Source organism: Mizuhopecten yessoensis, unplaced genomic scaffold (assembly GCF_002113885.1).
Source record: "Mizuhopecten yessoensis strain PY_sf001 unplaced genomic scaffold, ASM211388v2 scaffold8745, whole genome shotgun sequence".
Lineage (NCBI taxonomy): Eukaryota > Metazoa > Mollusca > Bivalvia > Pectinida > Pectinidae > Mizuhopecten > Mizuhopecten yessoensis.
In genome coordinates, this window is record NW_018407700.1 from 2406716 (window position 1) to 2432349 (window position 25634).

Here is a 25634-nt window from a genome sequence, read left to right on the forward strand (position 1 = left end):
TTATGACTTTAGAAGCTTCTAAATGAACAGATTCAAGCAGTTGTTTAGATTGTTCCGTGCAATTGTCCCACAAGACGTCTGCATAATCCAATATAGGCAAAATATATGTTTTATATATCTTCAAAAGAGTTTTCCTTGAGACTCGTTTTTTAAGTGATTTTAATATATTTACCCTTTTAAACGCTTTTTCATATATATAATTTACATGGTGAATTCATTTACCATCTTCAGATAAAATAACACCTAGATGTTTGTGAGTAGCAAGGGATTGAACTGAGCTATTGTTGAAAAATATATCTGGATGTAGCGTGTCTCTTTTCCTAGTAAATATCATTGATACAGTTTTTGAAGGGTTGAAATTAATATCCCACTTTTTACCCCAAGTACTGATATTTGAAAGATTTTCTGAAATTTTATTAGCTATTTCAATATGGTTATTTTCAATTATTTCACTTAAGGATGTATCATCACCAAACAATTTTATGTCACTAGTTACAATATCGGCTATATCATTAATATATAAAAAAAAATAAAAGGGGACCTAAAACAGATCCCTGTGGAACTCCAGCGTTTACAGATTTATAAGTTGAGAAAATGCCCTCGGTTAAAACACGTTGTTTTCTATCTGACAAGTAATTTTTAAACCAACTTAGCAAGTTTCCTTTAATACCATAGGATTCTAGTTTGTATAATAACCCTTCATGCCACACTCTATCGAAGGCTTTACTTATGTCACAGAATACAGAGCAGATTTCTCGTCCTTTATCAAGGGAATCCATAATCATATGATATAACGAAAGAAGTTGATTCACAGTTGAATCTCCTGGAATAAAACCTGACTGGTTCTTAATAATGATTTCATATTCTCGTAAATAGTTATATAGATATTTAAAAAATACTTTTTCTAATATTTTGCTAAAGCAAGAGGTAACTGAAATAGGACGATAATTAGAAACATAATTTTTCTCACCCTTGCCTTTATAAATAGCATTAATGTTTGCAGCTTTCCAGGACAATGGGATGGAGCCAGTTTCCATAGTTTTATTACAAAGGAGGGTAAGAGAAAGAGTGATAGAAGGTGTTAGTAGTTTTATAAGTTTTGGGACCACTCCATCAGGACCAGCGGGCTTCTTCCCATTTGAAGTAGAAAGTTGACTCTAATATCCTGTTGGGTGAACTCAATGCTATCAATCACGAAAGGAAAATCAGGAGGGCGAGGGAGAGGATCAATTTCATTTGATGAAGCAGAGATAGAAGAAAGTAAGTATTAAGACATTCTGCCTTATGAAATGGATTTTGAAGGAAAGAACCATTATCGTTTAAAGGAGGGACACTGGTTTGCTTATTTTCGGTTTTAACAGAGATTTCGCTACTTTCCACCACTTGTCAGGTGGTAAGCTATTGCTATTAAGGGAGGATTCGAGTTTCAAGAGGTATTGTTTTTTTGTAAGTCTAATTAAATCAATTGTTTCATTTCGAATTAATTTATACCTTTCCCAATGAAAAGGGGAATTCGTGTTAACAGCTTTATTATGGATACGATTTCTTTACCTTATTTTAAGTCTAATAGTATTTGTAAACCAGGGTTTATCATTTGGTCTTACTGTAACTGATCGATGTGGTACGAACTCCTCGATTTGTTTATTTATGGATTCAACCAGAATATTATTGAAATCGTTAACATCATTGTTCTGGGAAATAGAGATCCAGTCAATATCACTAATATTACTATTAATCCTATCAATGTTTGCATTATCATATTCAAAAATGGTTTTCTTATATGCAGTTTGTTTATAAGTCAAAGTTGATAAGGACTGATGTACTTTTAATCAAGTTCCTGTTGTTGGCGAGTATAACATCAATAGAGGTAGCGCATGTGGGAGTAATTCTAGTAGGCTCATTGTTAGTAATAGACCTAGATGAGAGTGTGGCTGAAGGGATAGCATATCTACATTTATATCACCAGTTAGAATAACATCAGTAACATCATCATCAAAAACTTTATCAAACATATCATCTAACTTTCGCCAGTATTCAACAGTAGATTCAGGTCTGTAGAATCAACTGTTAGTTCCAGCCAGATAATTTCTATATCGTTGTGATCCAAATCAATTCTACGCTTACTAACAACTGTATTTTTAGTATAAATAATAATTCCACCTCCGAATCCTCCTTGTCTATCCTTTCGATAAAAATCACATGAAAAGCTTTCTAAAACAAGGTCACTATCACGTATTAATGGGGTAAGATGTGTTTCTATAAGACATATTATATCATTTTCAGAAAGTTCATTATCTATAATATCCAGTTTGTTTTTAATGGATCTTACATTAAGATGAAAAATTTGAAGATTGCGCAGAGGCCCAGGATTTAATTCAATATCATTACACAACAGTAATAGGATTACCAATATAGGATTAAAATGTGCGTTTTTCTCAATAAAAGTTAGACTGTATAGATAGAGTATATCAGAATATATGTCGAGTGCATTAGATTTGTTACTTCCATGTATGTCATGTACCCATAGTCTAATTACATATTACACACACATTAACCGGTGTCTAAGTGATATAACACTATTTGGTACACGATACACATGGACGATAAGATATGAGGAAAGAAACTTGACTTGGGGTGGAGACACACTATACTAAACATTACACAAATAATTATATACAAGACTAAAAGTAACATAAACAAAATCTTTTTTCGAAAAATCTGCGTGGGACAAACTGATGATAATATTAAAGTCTATTTTAACTTCAGGAATGAAATTTTAACTACAACTGATATATACATGCAAACCGATGTCGGTCGTCACTGGTAGTCCGGTACATGTTTAGACTTAAAAAAAATATTTAAAAAGGAATAATTAGCTCAGATTATCTATCTATAGTGTACGTGAAATCGTCATATATATGTGACGACACGTGCCTATTTCTTAAAGATACCATCTTGTGATATCACAGTGAAGTCATGTAGACATGTTTCATAATGTATGAATATTCTGTTTTCACATTCTAAATGCATGTTTGAGTAAAAATCGAGCTGTAGGCATTATCAGAATATAGTACACATGACATGTACGTGCATACAGGCGCACGAGACACATGATCCGTGACGCGACACATATAAAGTGCCAGGGGTGGGTCAGGTTATCCATAGTGGACTCGTTGTATATACAAGCGCACGAGACCATCGATATCCGTGACGATCGACCTCGATAACCGTGCCAAGGTAAGTATCATTCGGCAAAACCTCGGTCAGTTTCGGTACCCTACCAGGGTACGGATTCTACCGAGATATGTCGACGTCCCTGCCTGTCCTAATATTGTCTTTTGTGGGATCTCCCAGTGGAATCTGAAGGAGCACTTCCAGGTTGGTTGAATAAAGTACCGTTAGATGGTTTGACAGACGTATTCTCGCGTGTCGCCTCACTTTACGGTGGGCCACCATTACCATGTCCGGTATCCGATTGGGCCGATGAACGTCTGTCGTGGTTGATGATTGGACCATTATATAGTTTCCCATCAACAATGAGTCTGTCCCTTACCAGCCGCACATTTTTACCCTTATCCCGGAGATCTTTCATAGTCGGTTCGAGCTCCCTTCGGCGTTTATGTATTTCCTTCGGGAATTGTTCATTTATATAAAATGATGTACTGTTTAACCTACGCGGACACCCTAACACACCTTCGCGATCTCTGTTGTACACGAAACGGGCTACTATAGGCATGTTCTTACCGGAAGTAAATTTCCCGAAGCGGTGTACATACAGAGTTCGATTTCCATGAATTCTCTCAGCAACATCTCCGTGTTTTCCTCCTGAATTTTCGGCCAGACCACTGAATACTAAATTGTTTTTCATTGACCTCCATTTTAATTCAGTCAGACTTTCTACAAGAGCCTAAAAAGAATGTTGATCAAAATGTGTTTATGACAGCAGAATCATCTTTATCAAAGTTAGTGGAGGTCACTGAAAACCACGCTCGACTCTGTGATGGCAACCTCAGCAAGAACACTTTGATTAGTAAAGGACATACTGCTGTAGTGCGACTCAATTGTCAAAAAGAAAAACATCACTCCATACTTTGGTCATCATCTCCATACCTGCCAAACAACGAATATCTTGTCAACCATAGAGTGATTCATGGATTTGTGTGTATAGTGGAATGCTTCCTGTCCAATATACAAGGTTTTGTAAAGCTTCAAATATTGGACACATCAATAAAGAGAAGAGAAATCACATGTTTCGGTATACAGGGACAGCATTGAGTCTGCACTTCCTGAAGACATTGGTATGTCGTGACGGATGCCAGGCATAGATGGAGAAAAAATGCAAAAGATTCCAGCGTTGTGGCTATTGGAGAACAAACACATAAAGTACTGGAGTGTATCCATGTGACTAAGTCTGACGACATTGTGTCACAAAGACATGAGCGGTTCGGCACTGAAAAACTCTATCAATATTTTGATGCTCAGGATGTAATTATAAATGTTTACACACATGATATGAATTTGTCGATCAACAAATGTGTGAGAGATAATCAGCCACTTACGGTCAATCAGAATGATGCATGGCATGCAGTCAAATCTGTGAAAAGGGTGCTGCAAACCATTTCTAAGGGGCCCGCATACCTTAGAGGAAAAACATGTTCCGAAGAACTAGTGGCCCATCTCTTATCAGCTAATTGCAGGTCGTCCCCGGCCTTTAATGCCCGGTACGTGTAAAAACCGGAAACGCTACCTACTTGTTGTCCCCTTTTGTACTGTTGCGCATCATAATGGATGGAGTAATTATCATGACAGATAACATATATCAATCAAGGTGAAATTGATATTTATTCATTCTTTTTACTGCGTTGCATTACTGTTTGAGGCGACTAATGGTCACTTACTGAATAATAACATACCTTTCGGTTATCTTAATCCTAAATATCGGACCAAACACATTTAACGCAAACGAAGAACAGCAAGAGAATACCGAATGTCAACAAAACCTTACATTGAACTGAAAAACGATGAAACTGAGACAAAATATGCACAAAGAGAGGGAAAAGTACAAGGAAAATAAGTCAAGGTGTTCCGGAAGGGTTAGCGTCTTCATCTTCATTGATAACACCCGCCATGTAAATCTTAGTCGAGTCCAGGTTATGTCACGTCATTATATCAAGGTCCAAGTTATGTCACGTAATCATATCAAAGTCCAAGTTATGTCATGTCATTCTATCAAAGTCCAAGTTATGGCACGTCATTATATCAAGGTCCAAGTTATATCACGTCATCATATCAAGGTCCAAGTTATGTCACGTCATTATATCAAGGTCCAAGTTATGTCACGTCATCATATCAAGGTCCAAGTTATGTCACGTCATCATATCAAGGTCCAAGTTATGTCACGTCATTATATCAAGAAATCATGAAGGGACAACACAACCACAAGGCCCTTAAATGAGCATAATAAAAAACATCAACCTTCATATCAAACAAGAAAAAGCATATTTCTTTCGAGATCCTGCTGGCGTTAATATATCCTGCTGGCGTTAATAGATCCTGATGGCGTTAATAGATCCTGCTGGCGTTAATAGATCCTGATGGCGTTAATAGATCCTGATGGCGTTAACAGATCCTGATGGCGTTAACAGATCCTGATGGCGTTAATAGATCCTGATGGCGTTAACAGATCCTGATGGCGTTAACAGATCCTGATGGCGTTAATAGATCCTGATGGCGTTAATAGATCCTACTGGCGTTAATAGATCCTGATGGCGTTAATAGATTCTGATGGCGTTAATAGATACTACTGGCGTTAATAGATCCTGATGGCGTTAACAGATCCTGATGGCGTTAAAAGATCCTGCTGGCATTGATAGATCCTATTGACGTTAATAGATCCTGATGGCGTTAATAGATCCTGATGGCGTTAACAGATCCTGATGGCGTTAATAGATCCTGATGGCGTTAATAGATCCTACTGGCGTTAATAGATCCTGATGGCGTTAATAGATCCTACTGGCGTTAATAGATCCTGATGGCGTTAATTGATCCTGATGGCGTTGATAGATCCTATTGACGTTAATATATCCTGATGGCGTTAATAGATCCTGATGGCGTTAACAGATCCTGCTGGCGTTAATAGATCCTGATGGCGTTAATAGATCCTGATGGCGTTAATAGATCCTGATGGCGTTAATACGTGGCATACTCTTCATTAACCTGCATCTTTGTTAACCTTGTCTTGTATAATTACAAATTTATATATATATATATCACAATGATTTACTATTAATTTTACTTTGTAGGTACTTTGTAAAGACAAATAATTCACCCCAGTTTGCTGGTTGTGTATTAAGTAAAATAAATAACTACTGAACCATGTTTTTTTTATTTATTTCATAAATACAAATAATTCACTATTCATAACAATTTGTAGTACTATATAATGATAAATAATTCACCACAGTTTGCTGGTTGTATTAAAGTTAAAAAAAAAACTATTTAACACGGTTTGTATGAATAGAAATGACCAACGCTTGACCAATGTTCGTAGGAACTATATATATAACAAAAGATAAAGATGTGTTATATAACTATAAGATAATGAAGTGTCCATGAACAGCGCGTCTGTTATTGACAAACTACTTCACCTAAAATTCTCACATTCATGATATCCTTACATAATTGATTCGAACGTCATTTCGTTCAAGTCACGAGCGTTCGTCCATATCATTCCTTCTATCTAAGTTGACTTCAAGGTGACAGGTCATTTTGGTTTTACGTGTTTCGAAATTGACCACACGATGATTTGGGTGTCTATGTTTTGTGCCTTACTAGGTTTGTCTGTCGCCTTCCCGGGATACACACAGTATATTCCTAACGGCCATAATGTCCCTAGCCCATGTGCCAGTGGAAAACACATATGGAAGGGTGTAGGGCATGACATCGCGCATGGAGGGGGTCCAAGGAATCTGTTTGGATTGGTAAGTTATAAAATTTGATCAAATAGTGACTAGCTATTTTTGTGAAATGGTAAAATGGTAGTTAAACGTTAGAGAGTTTTTTTGGTGAAGACCTCTTGCACTACCATCCAACATAACGCGAACAAGAGTTATTAATAGATGTTGTAGAAAACAATTGTTTCATTGTCGTCATAAGTATATTAATTCATGTCGATAATTAGCAAACAAGCAGGAACTACAGTAGATGGTAGACATTGGAGTACCTGAATGTTTTAAATACATTTTCTAGTAAAATGTCAAATCGATATTGCAGTGGAATGTTAAATAAATATTGTAGCGGAAAGTTAATTATTGAATTATTCTGATTTTTCTCGTAAGGAATATTATTTGAATCTCATATCATTTTCATAACCATTGAATCTTTGGAGAATTAAAATGTTCACTTCACATTTCATTGACAAAGTTATGTCTAGTGTTTCAAATATTTTCTAATTCCAAGGACTTTGCATCCTCTGCGCATGTCTGGACCCGGGACTTGTGTATGGCTGACTCAGACTTAGACGGTGTGTCGAACGGAGTAGAACTAGGGGACCCGACCTGCTCGTGGTCAGTCGGTGAAACACCCGAGGGCCAAGCCACCGGTCATCCAGGTAAGCATGATAACGGTGTTTCATAAATTTCAGTTTGCTACGGAAGTGAGTAAATGTTAGAATATCAGTAAGCAATTTGATGAGGCCATTATCATTAATGTCATTTTAAAGACTAAGCTAATGACGCTATGTACAAATCAAATAAAGTGAATCCATATTTCGAAATTACATATCACATGGGCGGATTGGTCGAGTGGTTAACACTCCGGCCTTCCACGCAGGCGGCCGGGGTTCCATCCCCGATGTCGTCGTACGCATGTATATTCAGAGAAAGTGTTTTTCTCCTGCCCACATAGCTCCAACAACCCAGGTGGAGTATCAATTGTATGGGGTGGATGTTGCAGTATCTGTACATTAAAGTTAGGTGGCACTATAAAAGATACCGTTGGAAGCACGGTCCCACTACAAATAGAACGCAATAATATCCAGCACACACGCAGGCATACACACATAGGGCGATATTAGCTAGGTGGCATAGCACTAATAGTTGGCTCCTGTGAATTCCTCAAAAATTGTATATGCTAATTGTATTAATTATATATCTATGTACTGTAAAGCGCTTTAGAGTGGCTTATGTTAGCTAGATAGGGCGCTATATGAAATGCTGTATGTTTATTTTATTTATTTTATCACAATATCAAAGTTTACTTGGGATCCTTAAGTATGACTTATCATTGGATGGAAATGTCCTTAAGTATGACTTACATTGTATCATTGACTTATCATTGGATGGACATGTCCTTAAGTATGACTTATCATTGGATGGAAATGTCTTTAAGTATGACTTATCATTGGATGGAAATGTCCTTCAGTATGACTTACATTGTATCATTGGATGGAAATGTCCTTAAGTATGACTTACATTGTATCATTGGATGGAAATGTCCTTAAGTATGACTTACATTGTATCATTGGATGGAAATGTCCTTAAGTATGACTTACATTGTATCATTGGATGGAAATGTCCTTAAGTATGACTTACATTGTATCATTGGATGGAAATGTCCTTAAGTATGACTTACATTGTATCATTGGATGGAAATGTCCTTAAGTATGACTTACATTGTATCATTGGATGGAAATGTCCTTAAGTATGACTTACATTGTATCATTGGATGGAAATGTCCTTAAGTATGACTTACATTGTATCATTGGATGGAAATGTCCTTAAGTATGACTTACATTGTATCATTGGATGGAAATGTCCTTAAGTATGACTTACATTGTATCATTGGATGGAAATGTCCTTAAGTATGACTTACATTGTATCATTGGATGGAAATGTCCTTAAGTATGACTTACATTGTATCATTGGATGGAAATGTCCTTAAGTATGACTTACATTGTATCATTGGATGGAAATGTCCTTAAGTATGACTTACATTGTATCATTGGATGGAAATGTCCTTAAGTATGACTTACATTGTATCATTGGATGGAAATGTCCTTAAGTATGACTTACATTGTATCATTGGATGGAAATGTCCTTAAGTATGACTTACATTGTATCATTGGATGGAAATGTCCTTAAGTATGACTTACATTGTATCATTGGATGGAAATGTCCTTAAGTATGACTTACATTGTATCATTGGATGGAAATGTCCTTAAGTATGACTTACATTGTATCATTGGATGGAAATGTCCTTAAGTATGACTGATCATTTAGGGGGCTTCTGGAACCATAACAGTGAAAATGCTCCCCTGCCTCCACTCGAAATAAAAATGCATTCAATTAAAACATAATAAAAAATATTCAACGTTAACATGAATAGTAACATTATCGTAAAATATTCAATTATCATGTTTACGCAATCCTTATATTGCCATCAAAATTGTGGCTATAATTCAGCAATAACCATCTTACGTGAATGTTTTCCAAAAGCTAACTGTTCAGAGTTTTCCGTCAGACTGTTTGAGCAATCGGTGCCAATCATCACGTGACGTCAAATTCAAATTATGACGCAATATCCTGTTTCCGATTGACGTTCGCCGCCTGATTGAAATTTGGTAAAACATTTTGTTTCAAATGTGTTTGAAGCGAATAAAACCACAGAGAATGCTAAAATAATATTGTCTTTTTTATTTTGATTGAATATAAGGATAAGAAAACTGTAACACACATCACAGGTATAATATTCAATGCTGTAAATAACCTTAATGGCGAAAACTGTAACACACATCACAGGTATAATATGTAATGCTGTAAATAACCTTAAGGGAGAAAACTGTAACATACATCACAGGTATAATACATAATGCTGTAAATAACCTTAAGGGAGAAAACTGTAACATACATCACAGGTNTAACCTACATCACAGGAACTACATATAATGTTGTAAATATTGTTTAAGGAGTTATAGATAACTCTAACCTACATCAAAGGAATTACATATAATGTTGTAAATATTGTTTAAGGAGTTATAGATAACACTAACCTACATCACGGGAGTTACATATAATGTTGTAAATATTGTTTAAGGACTTAAAGATAAAACCTACTGAATATCCTAAAGGGAGATAACTCTTACACACATATATTAAGAAACAAATATCCTAAATGGAGATATTCCTAATCACATCACTTTAATGATTGTGAGGTAGAACATGTCCCTAAAATAAATTACCATGGTTTGTATGTTTTATATCAAACAAGGCAATATAGTGCTAGTCATTGTTTTGAAATAATTAAATAAATTCAAAATTCAAACCATCAGTTGTTGGTCGGGGTTAGCTAGTGGGTGGAGTCTAGTAAATGTTAGATTAAAGTTACTGATAACCTTCATTTAATGTGTTCGCATTCATGTCTTCTATTCTACCCTGTTTACTTAATTATTTTACTCACATGGTTGGACGAGTAAACTCAATTACAACAATCTACCAACTTTACTGGACCTGCTACTAAGCAGATGGTGGACCTCTTTCTCTCCATTAAAAATATAAACTTAACTTATTTTACAACAATTATGAAACAAGATTTTTTACAACTTATATTTATCGCTCTTGTTGGCCTGGATGGAAGCGCGCGGGGGTCTTATTACCTAGTCTCCATTACTAATGTCAAGTTTGTTTAATTAATAAAACAAAGTAATACTTAAGACGAACACTTATCAAAATTAGATGCAAATGTGCCCTTTCATGCTTCACAGACCCTAGACCGTTTTTCTTGTCCGGTTAAACGCAAACACAACGCCCTTTTGGTAAAGAAAAGGGTTCCAAGGTCTGTTTATATTTCGTTGCGTATTGCCGGTATTTTAAAATGTATTACTAATATTATTTTCTCATTTCAGGAATCTGCGAACCAATGAACGACCCGAAGTGTCAATCAGTCAATGTTAATGTTGTTTGTTAATAAATTAGACTAAAATACTTCCTTTTTTTGAATCTCAACTATATACGGACATGTCCCCATCAAAAATGCACATATCAAGTTGGGTGTTTTTTTTCGAAGCTGAAGAAGAACTACTCAGAACTTACCAGTGAATATTTTGTTTTGTTATGTGTCTGTTTGTTTGTTTCGTTTCAATTTGTTACATCAGTTTTGCTGATGCACTATCAGATCGCCTATAAAACACGGACTACTGCCAAACGTAACATCCGTGTAAACGGAACACGTGGTACAAGACACGCCGGTAAGACAACCAACACACCTAACCCTCGGAATATGTGTAACAGGAGAAATCTTAAACGGCAAATGTGTAAAACGTCACATGTGTCAAATGTCACATGTGTAAAACGACGCGTATTAAACAGCACATGTGTAAAACAGCACATCCACATGTATAAAATGTAGGACACGTATTAATCAGCTCATGTGTAAAACGTCACACGTGTAAAACGCCATGGGTTGAAGAGCACTCCATGTGTGTACAACGACACAGGTATAAAACGACACATGTTACACAGCACATGTGTAAAACAGCACGTGTGTAAAACGAAATATGTATAAATCGACACATATCAAACAGCACATGTGTTAATCAGCACAGGCACATGTGTAAAACGATACGTGTAAAACAGCACGTGATTTAAACGACATGTGTTAAACATAACATGCACATGTGTACAACAGGACATGTATAAAACGACACATGTAAAACAGCACATGTGTAAACAGCACGTGTGTAAAACGTCACAAGTGTAAAACGACATGAGTTCAACAGCATAGTACGAAAGCCTATTAGGGTCAATTATAGGAAATAGAAATACTGTAAAGTCGTCACTATCTCTATACATGCAAAGAATATATAGTGTCCTACTTTGGTAGCGATGGCAAATAGAACAGGGGACTTTTATTTAAACAAGCATATTCGTGGAATTTATACCCCCCGCTTTCAGGACATATTGTAGGTAAATATTACTGAGGTTAGATTTAAACATGTGAGTATCGTGCTGTTGAGACATAATGTATAGCTTGAAACTCGAAGAAAAAAAAAGCCTTATCTAATATTTGCTAGAGTTATTAAGCGGAAACTGCAGATAATGACTCTGACAAATGGAGTACTACGAGAAAGTAGATAATGTACAGGGAAGTGTTATATATCCTTCATGTGGTGGAAAGTAGGCGGATAATTTTCAAAATGTGGATTAATGATAGTATACTTGGATGAAAGAAAGACAGGAGAGAAAGAAGGAGACGGAGAAACGTCAACTTGTATATTGATTACATTTTCAAGCTGAACATCGAGGACCAATAAAGGGACAGTCGTCTCTATCTCATAGTATCAGTTTGGGATTATTAGTGTCGTATTGGTTTTATATATATTAGTATTTAATGTTTTGTATACCAGTGTTGAGTAATATTGCCGTTTAATAACTGAAATAACGGTCACTGTAATGAATTTGTAAATATGTAATCAAACATGCTGATTTCTTCAAGTGTGTTTTTTTGTGTTTTTTTGTGGGGGCAAGGGGGGTGGGGGGTGTTCTTCTTGGTTTTTTTGGTTTTGTTTTTTGCACAATAAAGCAAGTAGCAGTGTCAGTTGTCTGTCTATATTTGCTAACTATGTTTACTTTTGCTTACTTTGTTTGCTTTTGCTTACTATGTTTACTTTGCGTGTACATCTCGCGTGTCTCCACTTAACATTCGAGGTTAGCAAATTGGCAAAACAAATCTATGCATTTGTACAAAACCTCGTTTCGCTTCTACGATAAGTATGTATAAAAACAAGCGGTAAAGATTTCCCATTACTAATATTAGTAACTGCGTTTGATGTATGTTGGCGCTCTGAACAGCGATATTAGGAATGCTAAACATTCATTATCAAGCATATAACGATTATAGAAAAAAAAATCAATGTTTTTCCTCGGAATCGAATTCTTATTAGGACAACTTTGATAAGTACATGGTTCATAATGAACCAATAACTATCCGGTGCAATCACCTAACTAGAGAATCCCAGGTAAACGGAAACTGTTATTTCACATTCATTACGATCAATTGGCAATTTTTCCATGTTTAGTATAACTTTACGGACACACTTTGATTATTTAAATCAGACTTTAGTGTTTGATCGGCCTATTGCAAAAGGTCAAGATTAACATAATTACACAATAAAGGAATTACTACTAAACTTACCGATACAAGCCATCTCAAGCATCGTTTTTAGTTGCAAAATTTGCTCAAAGTTTGTTTCCCCTCCTTTTGTTTTAATGTAAATATATTGGCTTATCGGATGAATTGTTGTTCAGAGTAAGCTGTAATTTAGGACAATCATGGGTGTTCCAATAAATGGTATTGGAACGCCTGCCCGACCACAGGTTTTCTGCGAGGAAAATCCGGTTTTCTTTCACAATTAGACCCCCAACGCATTACCTTTCGGGCCAACAACAGTGTTTAATTTAATATAAGATTTTGATCTTGTTCCGCAATTGTTATCAAACAGAGTTGGCGGGGGATCTTGAAGCGAGCTCCGGTCAGCCCGGACGTTACAGATTAAGACGAATCGCGCAGTCCATACCTCGGAAACTTTTCATTTTATGTGGATTGTATTAGAATAAAAAATGCAGCTGGGGTTGCTCTACTACATGCAGCTGGATTGCTCTACTACATGCAGCTGGGGTTGGTCTACTACATGCAGCTGGGGTTGGTCTACTACATGCAGCTGGGTTGGTCTACTACATGCAGCTGGGGTTGGTCTACTACATGCAGCTGGGTTGCTCTACTACATACAGCTGGGGTTGCTCTACTAGATGCAGCTGGGGTTGCTCTACTACATGCAGCTGGGGTTGCTCTACTGCATGCAGCTGGGTTGCTCTACTACATGCAGCTGGGGTTGGTCTACTACATGCAGGTGGATTGCTCTACTACATGCAGCTGGGATTGGTCTACTAAATGCAGTTGGGTTGCTCTACTACATACAGCTGGGGTTGCTCCACTAGATGCAGCTGGGGTTGCTCTACTACATGCAGCTGGGGTTGCTCTACTGCATGCAGCTGGGTTGCTCTACTACATGCAGCTGGTGTTGCTCTACTACATGCAGCTGGGGTTGCTCTACTACATACAGCGGGTGTTGCTCTAATACATGCAGCTGGGGTTGCTCTACTACATACAGCTGGGGTTGATCTACTACATACAGCTGGGGTTGATCTACTACATACAGCTGGGGTTGGTCTACTACATGCAGCTGGGGTTGGTCTACTACATGCAGCTGGGGTTGGTCTACTACATGCAGCTGGGGTTGATCTACTACATACAGCTGGGGTTGGTCTACTACATGCAGCTGGGGTTGCTCTACTACATGCAGCTGGGATTGCTCTACTATATGCAGCTGGGGTTGCTCTACTACATGTATTTGACCTACTTTTCACACTTCAATGACAGCAATTTTCATGTTAAGAAAAAATGCGCAATCAGTATCTTTCAATCTGTTCAGGCTATATGAATTGTATTCTCTAATGAATGCAGGTTACATATGCTGTATTTGACCTACTTTTCACGCTTAAGTGACTTGATTGTTTTATGTATATATGTGACAAGTGAGGTGTTTTATGAAGATTGATTCTTATAATTTGGAAAAATTGATGAATCATTAATAACAGTATCAGTACTTTCAGTATGGGCATCTCATTAACATTTGGGATTTCTATTGATGACTGTCTTCTTGTTTAATCTAATTTGATTTAATTGGGCAATCAACAGTTACCAAAAAAGAGGCAGGAATACGCTACCAAGACACAATCCTCAATTCATCACACTGACAAGCGCGTTCTAGGTATCGGCCTACTGGTTCAATGAGATCACATTACAACAGGTATATGTTAAACAAGAGGTACATTGGACCTGTATCGCTCACCTGGTTTTATATTTAAGTCATTACAACTGAATGCATTAGTACATCTTTATATGAAATTTCCTCAAAACCAGACAAGACCTATGTTCTAACCCAACTGGGACCACAATATCTGACTTTCAACTAATCAGGGGCCTCCATTGAGTTGCCATGTTAACAGATTTTGAAATAAGTAATATGTCATACAACAGGGTGTAATTAGACACTACTTTAATTTTCATTCAACTATAAGCTTTTATAAACCTAGAAACCAATTTTTAACAATTTATGAAAACTCCACCATAGAATATGATAATCTAGCTGTACCATTTCTTAGGTCCAATCAAACTCATTCAATTAAGAAATGTTTGTTCTTCCTCAATAATGTTTTCGACCAAATTTTGTACAATTCACTCAGGCAAATAGGGGGTATTAGCGTCTTAACAGCCCCATGTGTCGAACCAGACTCATTTATTTAGGAAATAATTGCCCGCCCCCAATGAAGTTTCAGAGCAAATTTGGTTGAAATCCTCTCTGGTGTTAAGCAAGAGATGCGTTTTAAAGCAAATTTAGCTAAGTTTCCCTTCAGGGCCCGCCCCCTGGCCTCAGGGGTTGAACCAACCACATTTATTTAAGAAATGATTGCCCTCCCCTAGTGATGCTTCAGACTTAATTTGGTTGAAATCCTCACTGGCATTAAGTAGGAGATGCGTTTTAAAGCAAATTTAGCTAAGTTCCCGTTCCGGTCCCTGCCCTCAGGGGTTGAACCAACCACATTTATTTAAGAAATAATTGCCCTCCCTTAGTGATGCTTCAGACTGAATTTGGTTGAAATCCTCACTGGCGTTACGTAGGAGATGTGTTTTAAAGCAAATTAGCTAAGTTCCCCTTCAGGGCCCTGCCCCCCTGGCCTCAGGGGTCGAACCAACCTCACTTATTTAAGAAATGATTGCCCTCCCCTAGTGATGCTTCAGACCAAATTTGGTTGAAATCCTCACTGGCGTTAAGTAGGAGATGCGTTTTAAAGCAAATTTAGCTAAGTTCCCCTTCAGGTCCCTGCCCCCCTGGCCCCAGGGGTTGAACCAACCTCATTTATTTAAGAAATGATTGCCCTCCCCTAGTGATGCTTCAGACCAAATTTGGTTGAAATCCTCTTTGGCGTTTAGGAGGAAATAGGTTTTAAAGAAAAAGTTGACGACGGACGACGACGGACGCTGTGCCACGGCATAAGCTCACTTGCTCTTCGGGCAGGTGAGCTAATGATAATAAATTAATCTTGGTTGACATGTTTTTTTCGGTTGGTTTTCATGCGAATCTGAATTTATCTAAGAATGTATCATGATATGTAAAATAAACCTAGTCTTTCAACTCGCTTTCAGATATATCGATGATGCTATAAAATGTATGTCTTTGAATATAAGAAAGCTGCTTCGAATATCACGATTTCCGTATTTAACATGTTGAATGCTGACAGGCAAATTTGCAATTCAGGCTTTGGGGTTACGTTTTGTGGTTGCGATCATAATAAGCATTGAAAAATATTCTATTTCCTTGTGCGATAAGAATGTTTACGGTTTCGTCGTCATTTCCCCGTTCCTTTCTTTCAGGACATGACCTTACCTGGATTTGACAGATTGCCTAGCTGATATCATCTATCAATCAGAAAATTGCTCCTAGAACACCTGGTCTTATTTCCCTTGTACTTTTTTCCAATGGTTTCCGTGTAGATAGACACAATGTATACGATTTTGCCTTAGTTTCATCAATTTCAATTTTAAGTTGATTGTAAAGCATACAAAAATTGATATATGAATGAGTTTAATCCGTTTGGATTACCTTACGGACCCCCGTGTCAATAAAGCTTTGATAAAATCATTTTTGAAAATAAGAGGATACCTTGCAAGGCTTTTATGAAAAAATAACAAATGTGAAATGAATAAAACATTTCCAACAACAACAATGTTCTGCAAGTAAAAGTCAACAGGGACTGGAACCCTGGACCTCAGATTGTTTTATTGTTTCTCTAACCGACTGAGCTACCTGGTAAATAAAAGGGTTCTGGCCCAACTGCTCTATAGTGATAGCCAAATCAAAACTAAGGGGAGGGGAGTCTGTTTCGGATTCCAATTGATATGTTTCGTCTGTGCCCCACTTTGACCATCAATGCACATATCAGAGAAACTAACTAAAATGCAAAAAGTTAATGTTAAAGTCAATGGACCATGAAAGGTAGGCTGCATCCAGCATTTGATGCATGTGTTGAGATTTAAGATGCATCTATGGTCCAAGTTTGGTTGGTCTAGCTCATATACTTTCAGTGAAACATACTTAAATGCAAAAACTTAAGGTTGACGTCGCCACTGGAAAAGCAACACCTTAGTATTGCTTCCGCTTCGTAGCGGGGAGACAAAAACCAGAGTGTGGTGGGACAGGGATCCTGAAGACATTATTTCACCCAAAGAAAAGGGAACAACACATACGATATAACTGATAGATAACAGGAGTCTGCAATTCCAACATGCAATGGTTTTATTCCAAACAATTTAGTGACAGACAAACCATTCAATATTAATATACGAATAACAACAGATAAATATAATAGAATGTGCAATGATAACAATTCAAAAGCTGTAACACAAAATAAAATAAACTCTTCATGAAAATTTGTTGTAGATGAATGACAAAAAAAATATATATTAATAAAAACAAATATTTCGAAGAACACACACACATATATAAATATAAATATTAAATACTGTAGACGGAATTTCCAGGGTAGACACAGTGCTGTACATCAGAAAACAATTCATTGAATTTAAGTACAAGTCAAAAATTCTTTGCTTTACTGAAAGAATTTTTAAATTCTTATTATACCTAGGTGACTGCCTAATTAATGTGAATGTTCCTTGATTGAAAAAGCATGACTGTCTTTGCTCAAGACTTGATTTATAATCCTAAACAAATGAGTAAATCTTTCCTGATGTTCAGTATTGTAACCTACCTTTCACACACACAACCCTGTAAAAATTGGACGGATTTCGTAAATATTGGGGCCACAATACTGCCAACAGTCTTGGGCGCTACCATTGCACTCAACTTTGACTTCTGAATATACGCGAATTACAAAAGAGGTCAAAAACTATGTTGATTGCAGAAGGAAATAGCCTCCGAAGAGCCACACAGATGTGTTGGTGGTACTGTGGCCAGAAAATGGACAGGAATTATATGGTACATGTACATCTCTTGTACATCACAGAAATCTAACAGGTAATGTTAACATTCAGGATTTTTTTCCAAATGTCTGATTAAAGTAACCACAAAAAAAACAGGATGTTAAAAAACTGTTTAACATTTTCTACTGTTGTTATCGTTTTCGTCTCGAATAATGTTTAATTTAAACACAATAAATTGCAGTATATTGATACAAAATTAAATTATTTTAGCATTTGTGTGAATAAACAGAAACAAATAGATACAAATATCGATAAATTCAAGTCTTTCAGACTGTTTCTTTTAAAATTTCAATTTACAATGCTCTCGCACAAAAAACAATTATTTGATTGTATATTTATATATTGGAGATTATAGGTGTTTACACCTTACAACAGAAACTTTTCTCATTGTGATAGTTACTGTCATATTGCATAAATATTCTCAGTAGTGACGGGCAAATAAAACAAAAGTTACAATAGAGTTATTCCCCTTTACTCTTATCATTTGGGGATACTTATTAGGGTGGGAATATCACATTTTTCTCCAGACAAACACAAATCCATAATTTTTATTGTCAGGACAAATTTCTTATTGTTGGAAAAAGAATGAAGAGGATAGATGCATCAATGTATATGAGCACAAGTCTTGAATTTGCACCAATTCTTCTGATTATGAGCAAGTACATGTATTTGTCACTGATAATCCAATGTATAAACGTTTATTATTAGGTTTTAGACACAAGGTCTTGTAATGTTCACTGTTTCCTCATCTTTCATAGATATTAATAGGTTAACACAATGTTTTTTTTCATAGATATTAATAGGTCACCACAATGGTGTTTTTTTTAACAGTACAATGTCCAGTAGCTTTAATGTCCAGTTTACTTGGTGTCGCAGAGCAGAGCGACAGCTCGGAGTGTCCAGTGGTCAGGGTTTTTGTTCGTCTTCAGACCTAGCGGGAAAATGTAGGTTAGATCTGTACGACGTGGTTTTTTGTACACGGGACAGTCGTACAGATTCTGTGCTTTGCCTTGCTTCTCCTGGTTCGTAGCGAACACATGAGCGACAGGCAAAGGCGTGTATAGAACCTTCTGAGTAGGTTCTATCAAGCGAGCAGATCTACGGTCCCAGCCAGCTCCGTCGAGAATCAAACCGTACACGTACACACCTGAAACATGACAAACACCAATCAAGTTAAAGTCTAGAAGCTTCAACACACCCAATACAACATTATACAATTATTGACTTCCGTCAAGAGGATACAATGTTTTATCACATACCTGTTGAATCTTGTTATAGTAATACAGGCAATTTTTCAGATCATGAAATACAACGTTCTGTATTGCACATGTGCAATACGGAATGTTGTATTTACCTACTAGCCATAACTACTTTTTACGGGAATCCCCTTGCCATGGCGAACTGAAAAGTTCCCGGTATTTGCAAAAAATATCAAAGTTTATAAAATCTATAGCACTCATTTATTGTGCGGACGTATATATTCACTGGTGCGCTCCGCGCACTCGTGAATATATTCATCCGCGCTATAAACTTGTGCTTTCTGATTCGTTAGAAATCACAAGTGTGTTGTCTTGCATATTTATCATCCACCAGAAGATGGTCTTAATTGAACTATATAGAACAATAAATCAGTACGAAATATTAATGAAATCACATTTTCTTCCACTCAGAAACAAAGATTTCTTACATCTACAAAATGTCACGATCACATTACATAAAATAAGGCTGAAACAGCAACATCCAAGAAGCTCTTACTGCCCTGAGGAGAATTATATATTTTTTAAATATTAAGTTTGGCAAACAAGAAATCAGATCAGAAAAAAACATAATAATAGCTTAATTTATACGTCCTACTGCCACGATGTGAAACAATCAACCTGGTTTGCATACCTTCACTGGGTGGCGATGTAAGGTCCTCTTTCATCATTTTGGTGATCTCATTGTCGAGGATGACAGTGTCCAAAGCCCAGCCTTTATGGGCTCGAGTGATTTCTTGTCTCATTGCGGTCAGGAAACCCTGCGATCACCAAAAAGACAAAAATTTTAGTCAGGAGCATCCATAGGTTATCCCATTACTGTACACAGGGAAAACCTTCACCCGGTAAAACAGTTACCCTTCACCAGTATCAAAATTTGTTCAGTGTTAATTTGGCCCTCCACAATTTATTCCTTTTTTTCTTCTTTCAAATATCAATCTTATTCCCACATCAAACAGATAAGAAGGCTGCTGGGGTTGGGGAGCCCCAGGGTCAGCCTCTTCACAACTAACTACAGTAATTATTTTGTATGGTATGTTAGTGTACTGATATTCCATATCATGATAAATTTGCACTCGTTGCGGAAGGCGAAAATTAAATGACCGTAAAAAGTTTCCCCATGTACAGTATTTATCGTGATAAAATATAAACTTCAAATGAAAAGTATTTCAAAAATTTGGCCCCTGTTTGTCAGCATAATTACAAGTGAATTAACAAATAGGATATCCATCTTTTTAGTGTAACAGTGATGTAAACAAACCTCACTTAATACAAAGGCCTAGCCAATTGATCAATAGCCTAATACGTACACCAGGAAGTGTTCACCCTGTCAATACGTACACCAGGAAGTGTTCACCCTGTCAATATGTACACCAGGAAGTGTTCACCCTGTCAAATATTGGCCCTCTGCCAATGGAATACACGTTCGACTAATACTAATTTCACCCTTCAAATTTTAATAACTATATATTGATTGTTATGTACTAAAAATTGCTCTCATGACAAATTTGTTCTCATTGGGGAGGGCAAAAAAGGTGAAAGTTAAACTGCGGCGAAAATGTCCCCGTATATATGAACTCAGCCCAAATCTGTATTCCACCTCAATGATAACACGATTTTGGGAATTCTTTATTTGGGGAAGAAACTTAACAGAAGGTAGTATTTGGCAGCTCATCCCAAAAAGAAGCCATTCAGATTGATATATCTTTGACCATCAATGCACATTGTCAAGTTTGGTTGTTCTAGCACTTATAGTTTCTGAGAAACTAACTTAAATACAAAAACTTAATGTTGATGGAGATGGACCATGAAAGGTAGGCCGCATCCAGCATTTGATGCATGGGTTGAAATGTACTACCTAAGATGCATCTATGGTCCATGTTTGATTAGTTAGCACTTATATTTTCAGTGAAACTAACTTAAACACAAAAACTTTATGTTGACGCCACCGCCAGAAAAGCAACACCTTAGTCTCACTTCTGCTTCTTTGTGGCAGAAAGACAAAATATAACATACCTGGGGGTTAAAGAATCCAGTCATCCAGAAAGATATGGGTCGGCCATCAAACACCCAGGTATGGAACTGGGCGTTTCGCTCAAGTAGGTCTGTAAACCAGAACCCGAGGGTTGCCGATTCCCAGGAAATTTTCTTCCAGTTTGTGGGCACACGGGCATTAAACATGTTGTCAAGGGCATCACGCAGATTCTCACTCATGATGATGGTACCGTCGATCGCAAGCTTCAGGTCAATCAGCGTGGTTCTGACCAGTAGAATGACCTTCTGCATGCGGTCAATTTCCTGGCGAAGGAAGATATTGATGGGCTGTAGAATTCCCATCTTCCTCAAGCGATCCTTGACCTGTAATGAAAATCATTGATTGGTTAAGTTTGCAGTTCATAGGTCAAACAAGTGATTCTTAACCTGTTACAAAATCCATCACAAATTGGTTGAGTTTGAAGGTCATAAGGTATAAAATAAAAGCTTCAAATTTAAAGAAACTAGATACCTTAAGCTTATTACCTTGTACAATTATTAGTTACTGAAACCATGAAGAAGAATTAACTCATTCACCCCTGAAATTTCATAATGAACTTTCCCAACCTTTGGACTGGAAGAGTCCAAATGTGTCGTCAGGGGTGAATGAGTTAATATTCCAGTTTCTTTTCACGGACAACCACCTGGGATACGTAGTCAGAGGTCACTTACTTCATGAGGAACGTAATCATTGGGTAGTTTGTCCAGCATGTCGTTGGCGAGTCTGTAGACGACACTCTCTCGAGTCTCCCCACTACCGCCTCCGGTATCTTTAGGCTGAATATTCACGATGTTCTCCAGCATAGTGTTAGCTGTATTGGTCTGATAACTGTGGCATAGACATAAACTCATGTTTAGTTACAAACAACACAAAAAGCACAGCTTACAGTGAAGTGCTCTGATTGTGAGTGAGTGTCGATTCCCGTACACAAGACAGCAACCAATTGCATTGTACCAAAATCAAAGTTTTCTTTTAAAGATTTCACTCTATTATGAGGCTTTAAAGAGCACATGTAGATATAATAATGAGCATTTGCTAGGTATCTGCAGATTAACTCGCTTAAATGATTTATCAGCAATTGCAGATCTTCCAAGACTTTGTAAGACATCTTTAGATTTACTAACAAGCATTTGTTGAGCACCAGTAGCTTTACTAACAAAGCATTTATTTGTTGGGCACCAGTAGCTTACAAAACTTTGTAAGGTACCTACAGATTTCTGAACTAACAAAACTTTGTAAGGTACCAATAGATTTCTGAACTAACAAAACTTTGTAAGGTACCTACAGATTTCTGAACTAACAAAACTTTGTAAGGTACCTACAGATTTGTGAACTAACAAAACTTTGTAAGGTACAGTACCTACAGATTTACTAAAGCGCCTTTGTAGGGAACCTTAATAACAAGAGTTGCAGGGCATCTTTTGATATACTTATGGGCGTTTTTCATTTTATTTTTGCACCTGTAAATTTAATAACTAGTTTTGTTTGGGTACCTGTAGATTTACTTACGTAATGTCAGCATTGGAATGTAATCCGAAACACTCCGGCGAGTCCTGCAGTGGTAAGCCCTCTATGTAGTTACGATATTCGTCAATGGTCTTACACTTGGGGATCTTATATCCTGTTTTAAATAAAAGGCGCAAATTTATGAATAATTCGAAATTCAACACATTTTGTAGATTTCTTATACTATGAACATCCTTTTACCAATTTTCACAAGATAAGTTTGTTGCTTCAATTTAAATTGATATCTCATGGAGACGGTAAAATCCAAATACAAGGGAAGAAGTTTTTCTTTGGTCACTTTTGACCTCAGATGCTTTTCAAAGGTCAAACTATGAACATGATGAATCCTTCAAACCAGTGTTTTCATATTGAAACAATGAAAAAGATGTTCTTTTTCACTATATCTGTTCAATTAATGGTACAGTTTTTTCTGTGCTGAAGTTGATGGTCATGCATGGCAGCTCAAGGATGAAACGTATACAGTTTAAATAAAGAAAATCGTGGGATAAAAAAGTCCATGATTTCTTTTTTTTTGAAAAGTTCTAAACATAACCTGGTGTCACTTACTATTTTTGCAAATAATTTAACTCTTGTGAAATGAACAAGACAACCAACCATCAATCATTGAGGCCCAGCCTCTATTTCGCACCCAACTTACCCGTATAGAAACTGAAGGACTCGGCAAACATGCCCTCACTAAACCAGACCTTCGCATAGGTGTTGAGGAGGCGCTTGTCGTAGTCGTCTGTGACACGCCCACCATACTGGATCTCACCAATCATGTATCTCACTGTGCTCCAAGACACACCCTACAAGGATGATTGACCAGTGAAAATTTGATTTCATAAAATACTGGATACGAAATTAAATTTGGTTAAAAACAAATTAAAACAAGATAGGAGTGTAGGATTTGTTGTTTGTTTTGTAATGTCTGAAGGCCCAATGACAATTAGGTAATTTAGGGCTAATGGAGGAATTACTGACGAATACAGAGGTCAGCAAACTGCTAGTATGGAGCATGCAAAAGCGCTTAATAATGATGATGACCTGCAGCTGACAGTTAGTTAAGTAGAATCCAAAGAAAAATATAGTTCTAGTACTTTGGTTCATATTTGTCAAATCCTATTTAATGTGCAAGGTAAATGTGTGTTAAGTTCAGGTGGGAGTGGCACAGTCTGTCATCGAGGACTTTTTCCTAGGGATTTGCATATACACACACAAACATATATACGTGTATATCTATATTTGCATAATCTTATTATATTTATTTAATTTTGAATTTTATTCTATATAAAAAATAAAAATAAACGACTATGCTTCATACAATATTTAGTTCATTGTATAACTAATTAATGTGATTAAAAGTCAAATTATCATACATTTATTGTATAAATCTACTAATATTTTTATAAAATGTGAAAGAAAACAAGCGGCCCATGGGCCAAAACGGTCACCTGAGTCCTACAGTATTTATATTTGTTGTTGAAATATGTACCAATTTGAGTACAAAATAGTACAGTATAACGTTAACTTAAGTTTGTCAGGACCATGAGCTGATCATTCCTAGACCGAGTTTCAGTTAAATCGGCCTATTACAACTTGTTTTTAAGTTTGAAATAGTTTTTTAAAAATGGCGGCCGTGGCGGCCATATTGAATTTCTGATCAACCCGAAAAATATCAACACTTTGTCAGGACCATCAGTCGAACATTCCTACAAAATTTCAGTTCAATCGGACAGGCAAAACTTGACTTTAAGTTTGAAATAGTTTTTCAAAATGGCGGCCGTGTCGGCCATATTGGATTTCTGATCGACCCGAAAAATAACAACACTGTCAGGACCATGAGTCGTTCATCCCTACAAAGTTTCAATTCAATCGGCCCAGTAGAACTTGACTTTAAGTTTGAAATAGTATTCAAAAATGGCGTCTGTGTCGGCCATATTGGATTTCTGATCGACCTGAAAAAAAAAAACACTTTGTCAGGACCATGAGTTGTTCATTCCTACAAAGTTTCAGTTCAATCGGCCCAGTAGAACTTGACTTTAAGTTTGAAATAGTTTTTCAAAATGGCGGCCGTGGCGGCCATATTGAATTTCTTATCGACCCGAAAAATAACAACACTTGGTCAGGGAGATGTCAGTATTACCTTCCCATGAAATATTAATGAAATACCTCTGCCAGTATTTCAGCTTAAGTTGAAAATGTAAAATGTTAACCGACGACGGATGACGAAAACGGATAGCAATAGGTCACTTGAGCTAAAGCTCAGGTGACCTAAAAAGGAGAAAAATTTGTTTAGGAAAAGGTCTTGACATAATGAATAACAAAAAATTAATCTGCAGAGAAAAAAATGTGACAAACTTAACAATTTACTATTTTTTGTGAGGTGTTTACAGTAACAGTTTAAATGTGACAAACTTAACAATTTACTATTTTTTGTGAGGTGTTTACAGTAACAGTTTAAATGTGTACAAGTGTGGAGACTCCATCGAACATTCAATAAATAACAGTACAACACAATGAGTGCTATAGTAGATTACTAAATTCTGAACTACCACATCATTGTCTTAAGGATCCTCGTACCACTGCCAAATACTGTAATTTCACATAGGAAACTTTTTTCCCTAGCATGAATATCGTAACTTTGGATACATTATTAACAAAACAAAATCAGCAGTAGTGTTCCGAGTGTAAAAAGTTAGATGGGGCCGCCAGACTGGGAT

The 25634-nt window shown here is 36.7% G+C and overlaps 2 protein-coding genes across 4 annotated transcripts in view; one reads left to right on the plus strand and one right to left on the minus strand.

Moving 5' to 3' along the window:
• The first annotated feature begins 480 nt into the window (after positions 1–480).
• On the plus strand, positions 481–10971 carry LOC110456474 (temptin-like). Of its 2 annotated transcripts, none has more exons than XM_021507251.1 (4): positions 481–1260; positions 6835–6980; positions 7459–7609; positions 10901–10971. In XM_021507251.1, exons 1-4 carry the CDS (start codon positions 1182–1184, stop codon positions 10960–10962), a joined length of 438 nt encoding a protein of 145 aa, XP_021362926.1. In that variant the 5' UTR covers positions 481–1181; the 3' UTR covers positions 10963–10971. The 2 variants fall into 2 exon arrangements, with proteins under 2 accessions (XP_021362926.1, XP_021362927.1); XM_021507252.1 differs by lacking the exon at positions 481–1260 and adding an exon at positions 3386–4721.
• A 6421-nt stretch (positions 10972–17392) lies between these two features.
• LOC110456434 (dynein heavy chain 5, axonemal-like) overlaps positions 17393–25634 on the minus strand; it is a 124961-nt gene continuing 116719 nt past the window's right edge. For both annotated transcript variants that reach the window (XM_021507199.1, XM_021507200.1), the window contains 6 exons: positions 23570–23720; positions 22915–23026; positions 22077–22233; positions 21387–21728; positions 20005–20131; positions 17393–19261 (listed from right to left, as the gene is read on the minus strand). In XM_021507199.1, the coding sequence (XP_021362874.1) occupies positions 18975–19261; positions 20005–20131; positions 21387–21728; positions 22077–22233; positions 22915–23026; positions 23570–23720 (1176 nt within the window). In that variant the 3' untranslated portion in view covers positions 17393–18974. The remainder of the gene's footprint in view (positions 19262–20004; positions 20132–21386; positions 21729–22076; positions 22234–22914; positions 23027–23569; positions 23721–25634) is intronic.

Coding starts and splice junctions, on each gene's coding strand:
- LOC110456474 (XM_021507251.1), top strand. CDS start 1,182: ATGCTATCAATCACGAAAGGAAAATCAGGAGGGCGAGGGAGAGGATCA. Junction 1,261..6,834: donor TGAAGCAGAGATAGAAGAAA/GTAAGTATTAAG, acceptor GTGCCTTACTAG/GTTTGTCTGTCGCCTTCCCG. Junction 6,981..7,458: donor CAAGGAATCTGTTTGGATTG/GTAAGTTATAAA, acceptor TCTAATTCCAAG/GACTTTGCATCCTCTGCGCA.